Below are 8,928 nucleotides of genomic sequence, written 5' to 3' on the forward strand. Positions count from 1 at the left end.
TGAAATCTGCACATCAAGGTTATCTTTGTGTAATATTCGTTTTCAATTTGTTGACAGGGGGATTGTCTGCAGCTGAACCCATCTACACCACAAACACTGGCAGTGGTGCTAATGGCGGAGCGGCACAGAACACATTAGGTACTTGTCGTCGTTAGAATGTTCCTAACTCGACCTAATTATTCACTACCAAATATTTGTAAAACACACATATGCTCCCGCGTCGATGGGAACAGAGATACAAACATAGTTTAGACAAAGAATTTGAGTTATACACAAAGTAAAACTATAGTGTAGAGAGAGAAAAAAGGTTGTTGCAATGGCCTGCATTTCTTATAACATTCTAAATAGAAAATGAAAGTTATATTTACCTTTTTTTTACACTCGTTAGAAATCCTAAAGGCGTATCTAAATATGAAGCCTGCTAATATTGGCCTGATTTGTGTTTAAATACGTAAATGTTTATTTGTCCATATCGTGTTTGGAATCTCTTCGTAAACCGATACAATCATATTTTAGTACCAATTAGTTGTAGAACGATTTCATGGTTGTAGTAACTACAATGCAACACATATAAAATAATATCATAAGGATAAATTTACACACGTATTTGATAGATATTTCATTACTTCAAAATTGTACTTATTCATAGCTGCATGCAAAATATATATTTGCTGGCGTTTCAAAATAAACACATTCTTCATCTATGAGGTCTTTTATGATCATAAAGAATTTCATCCGTTATACCTGATTTTTGATGTATATACTATCGCACTATATTTAAACTTTTAGATCAGACGTCGAGAACAGCTGCCGCTCTAACCGACATAATAACAACAGCTAATTCCCCGGCAGGTCCAAGTAAGTTAAATCTATACAGGTGCTACATTTGGGACAGTAAACTCTTTCCCCTGTTTCACAACCGGTGATTTGTGGGGGTACATGCCTTTACTTTTCTTTAGGATTTCTGGACTGTATCTGCCGTTGTTATCTTTGTTTGGAATTCGTCTTCTGCTTTGGTGTATTTTTCTATTGTACTCAAATGTATAACACTGACTAGATACTATGTTGTTAATCATGATGTCCTAACAAGTACCTAGCTGTAGCTATGTGTAAAGCGTTTAGAGATTGATAGCGAAAGCGTTGATGATTTATAGATCTATTTGTTTCTGAATTTATTTTAACTTTTCCTATATTACATTTGTGGGATTGCAAAACGTTTCACGATTCGCATTGCTCTCACGATGTGCACAAAGTACACAAAATATGCGTGATAGCTGTCGTACAGTTGTTTGATTAATATCGTGGTTGATGGATATTTAGGAAAGGCATCTTGAAAAATACAATTTCGTTTTCAAATTAACATTAATTCCTGATTTTAAATATGTTGCCATATTTCACCTAGATTAACCTGCATCTCTATTTAAATAAATAGTTATGAGCATGGCTATCACGTTCTAACATTGCTTTTAAACGACCCTAATCGACACTTGTGTACAAACGTGCTTTATCAACACGTGTGTACAAACGACTTTTATCGACACGTGTGTACACTGACCCTTATCGACTCGTGTATACAAACGGCCGTAATTGACACGTGTGTATAAACAACCCTTATCGACACGTGTGTACAACAAGCTTTAATCGACACGTGTGTATAAACAACTCATATCGACACGTGTGTGCAAACGACCTCTATTGACACGTGTGTACAAACGACCTTAATCGACACGTGTGTTTACGATGTGTAATGTAACATGTATTACATATTTGGATAGAGTTTAGATATACTGAACGGATATTGAATTTGTATACGTTTTAACCTTTCCAAACGATTATGTTTCAATTTGTAATATGAATCAATCGATCTTACCATGTCGCACATACGTGCACATTTTATCGCACAATGCGACGATCTATTTTTAAATAGGCTTATTGTGCACACACTATGCGTTCAATATGCTCACAATAATTGCAATGAATTGTGCGATCACATACTCGAACATGCATCTGTATGTTTTAATTTTAATCCAGAAAATATGCTTAAGCTTCCATAAATGTTCGCAATTACTGAATATGTTCAAAAGAATATAATATCCTACAATGATTAAATAACAACAATATTAACAATGTTTTGTTTCAGATCATTCAAATAATATGGCTTCCGTATTGGCAGATTTGATAGCCACCTCTCCCCAATATAAACAAGGAACCGGAACTGGAGGAGGTAAATTTATCTTTCTGTCTGATACAATAATTCAAGCCAAATGCTTCAAAAATTATGACAGAACACCCAGTTTCCCCTTTACCATTCCAACAGTTACCACAAAGGATTATACTACCATAAACACATTGTAACAATTAATTCACACATAGCTTCTTACAGCATTATGTTGCTGGTAATAGAATCTTGTTATAGTAGTACATGCAATTTTCAGACCATGAAATACAACGTTCTGTATCGCACATGTGCAATACGGAGTGTTGTATTTACTTACTAGCCGGAACTACTTCGTCCGCGCAATAAACTCGTGCTTTCTGATTCGTTAGAAAACCACAAGTGTGTGGTCTTGCATATGTATGCATTACGAAACTATCTACTCGTTAGTTATATCAATTTATATATTTCAGCTAATACAAACAGTCACAGAAACGTTGCATCAATGTTTGCAAGCGCGCACAGCTCGGGTACCGGTCACGAAATGGCTGGACATGGGGTCACTCATAATATGGCAGGAGCCGGAGCAAATCTAAATATGGCTGGAGGGAACCTAAACACAGTAGGATTTCGAACAAATCCCGGTAAATATTAGTTTAGTAATGCCAAACAGCATCAATTTATTACGGTTTTAAACATACATAATAATTATTGAAGTTATTATTATGATTTTTAAAAGGAAATGATTACAAGAAGTCAGTATTAAAGGATTTGCAATAATACTTTTGCAAAAAAAAAAGTATCGAATTAAGGCTTAAGTAAATTCTTGATTAAGAGAATAATGAACGATGTGGAATTACTTCTTTGTCCCATATATTTGTTACAGACGTGGTTTGGCATAAGTAAACTGTTTCGTCTGGTTTGTTTTCAGATTATAATAGGGCCGTATCTTCAACAAATGGACAAGCGACGCAAGGTAGTCCTACGCCAGTTGTATAGTGCTTAGTTCAGCTTATATAATTAAAGATATATGCTTGTATTAACACCAATTACCATCTTTTTCATTTATCATTTAATCACTCTCTCTCTAAGGATTAATATTATAATGTTGTATATACCAGCGAGTAATGTAGATAATGTTGGAAATTTAGGTCTACGTCCAAACACATATTTTCCTCCGTAAAAGACAATCTGTATTCCGTGGATGTGATTTGCTTCATGATTTGATAATTAAAGGGTGCGGCCCATCACAGTGTTTGTCAATTTATTATCATAGTAATGTTTAACCCTTCGCCAATCTAGTATATATATTTTAATTAATGGTGTATATTTCATGTAATTGCTATGCGTACACTTTATGTAAAGCATAATTAAAATAATGAAAATAAATGTTGTATGGATGTTTAAAATATTAACATACCTATACAAAGTGATCATATCACAAGGGATATAGAGAATAATGTACAATTGTCAACTAATCAACATTCGGATAACTAATTCTGCGAGCTAAAATTATAATTTTAACTAATTTAATCAATTAATAATTATGCAAACTGATGCTTGCAATAGAAAGTAATACTGACTGAGATCATATATAATAAACACTGCAAAATAATCCAGTTAACACCATAATGTATAGGCTTGCATTATTGCTTCTTATATATATACATATATCCTGACATCATACCTTGAACTAACCCAGAAACAGTAGTATATTAGTATCAGGTATACGTAGTGAATTTTGTCTTAAATAGAAAACGTATTCCTTGTTGATACTAACTAGTCATATATATATATATTATAACTTAATTATATTATTTACAAAATATATTCGTTGTTATCAAAAATGCATTTTTTTCGAATATTATATATAATTTTACTTGTATTAACGAACACCGATTTTAGAAGTGTGACGAGGTATCAGTTTCAGTCGGTACTACCAGATTAAAATCAAATCAAATAATTTGCATTACTGCAAACACTTTTCATATTTGATTATAACTTTTAGGAACCTGCCTTTAAAGCCCTTTTAAAGCGCCAAATATTTAGAACTTAAGAAAAATAAGCTAACAAACGTTTTTCGTGAAAGTTGTGCCAAAATATCCAATTCATAATCAACTTTAAAGATGGTTGTGCATCTTAACATATTCACACATTGAGGGAAATATAGTACACGTCATACCAACACTTGATACAAAAACTATTTTTAAAACGTATACAAGTATTAGGGATCCCTGTCCAGTGCACTTTGGTTTACGATATATACAGTTACATCCCTGTATGTTCATTTCGGAAATAAATGTAACTAATTCTGGCCAATATTGTTCAGTTGCGCAGATAGCTACGTACGTTTGAACGATAGTATAACATTTTGCAGTCCGAAAACATAATATGAAGGCACGGTAGCCGGGCTCGAGACCGAAGGGTTGCGTGTTCGAGGCACGGCACGGCACTGTGTTGTATCTTTGAGCAAGATAGTTTACTTCGCTTGTTCCAGTCTACTCCGCTGTAAATGAGTACGTGGTTGGGTAGTGCTAGAATTGTTGAATGCTAGCTGTTAGCGCCGAAAAGGCAGCTCCGGCTGTATGCTCCCCAGGGAGTTGAGAAAGGTATTGGCTGGTTGCAAAGGCCCTATAACCACGGAAAATAATTTGTGGACCGCTTTGAGACGACCTACGAACTAGGTTACGAAAAGGGATATATAAGAACCTCGAATTATTATTATTATTATTATAATTGCTAATGATATAAACATTTACACAATACAAATACACGTACATTTGACCAACACTCTTCAATTCTACCTTATTGAATAATTTCATTCACACAAAAATGCAGGCATATCTATCTTTTTTAAAGCAGATTTCCGGATAAGATCTCAAATTTGTTAGTACATCTCAACCGTGAAGCATACTTTGAACATTCGAAATGCCATCTAATCTTACGAATTGGAGTGAAATTGGTGCGTAAAGTTAAAAAAAATCCATGCGTGGTCAAAGAGATATTTTAACATGCTGTGAAACGCACGTTGAATTATTCAGAAAATTTATCTAGTACCCAAGTCACTCGCGGGCTCATTTTGTGTGATGATGTTGTCGTTATTCAACTGATTTAACAACGTGTACCCTAAACAACACCAAAATACATGATGGCAATATTGCACCTCGATTCAATACAAACAGGTAAAATGATCAGCAGAATATGAAGAACGGAAGCCCCCATTTAACGAATTATTTTATGGAAGCAGACAACCAAACACAGATAGCATTTAACTGCATAACCCGGCTACAGTGTACTCATCAATAATACTATAGTACTACTACTAATAATAATTCGAGGTTCTTATATACCGCTTTATCACAACCTAGATTGTAGGTCGTCTCAAAGCGGTTCACAAATTTTTATCCGTGGTTAAAGTGCCGTGGCAGCCAGCCAGTGTCTTTCTCAACTCCCTGGGGAGCATACAGCCGGAGCTGCCATTTCGGCGCTCACAGCTAGCATTCTACAATTCTAGCACTGCGCAGCCACGTACTCATTTACAGCTGAGTAGACTGAAACAAGCGGAGTAAAGTATCTTGCTCAAAGATGCAACACAGTGCCGTGACGGGAGTCGAACGCAGCGTCCTACCACTAGACTACCATCGTACAAAAGAATGAAACAACCATGAGTAAAGTATTTTGAAACATGCGTAAACAACAGCAAACGGGGAAAGATGCCGTTGGACTTGTTAATGAAATAACAAATTAACTACTTTAGGCTACAACAGGTAGTAGGTTTTCAAATAAACCGTACCAGAATAGCTTCCAGCTGCAAGGCTTTAAAACCACGGAAAATGATAAGCCCGACAGCAGATTCAACCAGTTCGTTGCGTGAAACAATCACTGGAAATACGACAAAATATATAGATCAAACAGCCACGTACAGGTTACAGCGAAACATGTCCGTCAAACCCTTAATAACGCAGCGAATCAAAGCCAAATGATTTAAGCTGAAACAAGTATGTTATGTAAACCGTCCAAGGTAAAGTTAAACTTCAAGGCTAGTACCAACATCAAAGACTGATATTTGTAGAGAAAAGTTCACAACCTTATTTCTTAAAATAATCACTAGAAAAGGAAGGGAATACTCATTTGAATATCTTGTGGTGGCGTTGTGGATTCACAAAACATGCAAATTATCTTGATCATCAACTTTACGATGGAAGGTGAACACTTGTGTTCTATGAACAGAAGCGTCTTTTTGCACAACAGTTGGAACCTATTAAATGTCGCGTCAAATCTGTGAAAAACGCAGGCACCCACATGGGCATATCCTATTACGAGAGGAGACTACAACAGGAAATTTCGGATATATCTGCTACAGTGACACCAGATTAAGACATATTTTGGCAAGGATACTTCTGATCACAATATTATATGCGATCTCATCCTCAACTACATTTGTACACTCCCACGACATATAACAATGATTTTAGATCGGTACACTAGTAAGTTTCTTCCATAGACTATTGTTATCGTAGATGAACTTTATTGTTTTTCATTCGAAGACATAATTGAAAACGTATTTTACACATATGGATTGGTAGTTAGAAAATTTCATTAAAGGAGAAGTACATATAAATGATTACCTGATATCGACACAAGCATAAGTAGTTATCCATCCAACCAACATCCATTCCGTTCCTGTTTATAAGTTGTCAACGTAGAAGAGAGAATCATGTTGTATAAAACATTGATATTCTAAGTGTGATGCTATTTAACGATGAATGTAAGATACGTACATGTGATTGCATGTAAACTATTTGGTAATAGATACATCATGACAAAAATTAATAAAACTGCACTAATCATTTATGTCGACTATTGCTGTCAATATATATTCAGTCAACCCTTTCTTTAAAGCTCACACTAAGAACAATACAAAAACGGTTCAAACAGACAGGGATATTCATGTAGATAGTTTCTTGGTAGATAGAACATTAATTTCGACAGGAATTAACATTCTGATTACTCACAGCATTTAACTAATACTATTTTGTGGTCAATGGTTGTATTATATATTAAGTAATTGATATAATATTACAATGACAAAACAATGGCTTTGTGTACATACTATATGCATTCACTTCATTTCTGGTTGATCTTTTCGTAATGCTTAACACATAACACAAAAAAGTTTAAAAAGCAACGAATCATTATACCAACTAATATAAAAAATAACACGTGCAATTGTCATCTTGCACATATAGATAAAGCTATTCCATTTTCCTATCCTATTAATGAAACAAACACATTCAATCCGTGACATTTGTAGCTTCATTCACATAACTTGAAAATATTCCGATAAGTTTATATTATCCTGTCTTTATTTGATTTCCTGATAACGGCTGTTAAGGGAAAATAAGGTCATATCAAAAATGGACTAATTAAATGTGTACAGCACAGCCTGATGCTGAGTTTACTGTTTAAATACGCTATTTTAAGAACATAAAAAGTAAAGCAATTCTTCCTACAGATACAAACAAGAACTGTTAATAGCAGAGTGTCAATGTCCGCAGACGTATTCGAACATCAAAATATGCATGCATACACAACGGAAATCGAGGATACGTCGGAACAAATAAGATACAACATCGAATCCTCAACAGCCGGAATCGAAACCAGGGCCTGTATTCATTAAACCTTTTTTACTGCTTAAAAGATGGAATCTTGTGTTAAGACAACTCTCTTGTTACTCGCTAAAATAATCTGATAGGGTCAAAGTCTTCAAAAGGGTTTGTAAGTCACCAAAAACTCTTTCTAGTCATTGATGAAGCTTTTAGTTTTATTTATAATATCAATTCAACAAGAATATAAATTGGGCTTGAGCACGGAATCTGAGTTTATGCAAAAGAACGGTTTCATGAAAACTGGCCAAGTTCGTTTCAAGTCCTGGTTACAAAGATTCGTATGCTGCATTTATAGAAAAGGAAGAGGGGGTAAACAACGTTTGTCTTAACGGCAATGACATGCTAAACCTACATATAGTGTAACATCCTAGTATTAGCTTAAAATCTTTGTTTTATAGCTACAGTATGATAACGGGTTTTAAAGTAGTGTATAACCTCTGCAAGCAGACTTTCCTAACGTATATGACAGGTGGTTTAGACAAAGTCACAAACAGACTCTGTGATGGAGCAAAAACTATGTCAAGATTTTAATTGAAAATTATCGTCCTTTCAGATTCGTTATGTATTTAAATTATTTAGAAAGAATTTATCTTTGATATCCACTTTTTTTTTTATAATTTTACTATTTTGCTCGCCATTGATATCAATACTAGGAATTTGAGACAATTGATATTTTCGAAATTTCACGACATGCTAGAAAAAGGAAAAGGATGGAAACTAAGCTAAGAAAGTTGACATAATATAAACATGGAGAAATCAATAACAAATGATAAGGGAATATTCAAGTTTTAAATATATTGATATTTCATACTACGAGGTCGTCTTCAATGCCCTTTACTACTGTTTGACTTTAGATATACATTAAGTTTAAATCTACACTATTGAAACTTCACAATTCCAGGATCGTTGATTAGATTGAAATAATAGAAACATGCGTGTTTTACAAATCTGATAGTTCTTGTTTATTTTTTACATACATTTCCATTTAGTTTTTCAAAGCCGTTTCACTCACGATAACATGTTTTCTTGCATAATTTTGACCAAAGTAATTTCATTATGAATCAATATCCAAATGAACAATGGAAAGAATTACCCGATGTAAAA

At 34.3% G+C, this 8,928-nt stretch overlaps 1 protein-coding gene across 9 annotated transcripts in view; it reads left to right on the top strand.

Annotated features, from left to right (window-relative positions):
• Positions 1–3,402, top strand: part of LOC110463190 (hornerin-like) — a 65,185-nt gene extending 61,783 nt beyond the window's left edge. For all 9 annotated transcript variants that reach the window (XM_021517586.1, XM_021517595.1, XM_021517621.1 and 6 more), the window contains 5 exons: positions 58–138; positions 790–858; positions 2,141–2,224; positions 2,629–2,799; positions 3,087–3,402. In XM_021517586.1, coding sequence (XP_021373261.1) covers positions 58–138; positions 790–858; positions 2,141–2,224; positions 2,629–2,799; positions 3,087–3,154 — 473 coding nt within the window. In that variant the 3' untranslated portion in view covers positions 3,155–3,402. The remainder of the gene's footprint in view (positions 1–57; positions 139–789; positions 859–2,140; positions 2,225–2,628; positions 2,800–3,086) is intronic.
• The last annotated feature ends 5,526 nt before the right edge of the window (positions 3,403–8,928 follow it).

The sequence above is a fragment of the Mizuhopecten yessoensis genome, unplaced genomic scaffold, assembly GCF_002113885.1.
Source record: "Mizuhopecten yessoensis strain PY_sf001 unplaced genomic scaffold, ASM211388v2 scaffold1501, whole genome shotgun sequence".
NCBI classification, from domain to species: domain Eukaryota; kingdom Metazoa; phylum Mollusca; class Bivalvia; order Pectinida; family Pectinidae; genus Mizuhopecten; species Mizuhopecten yessoensis.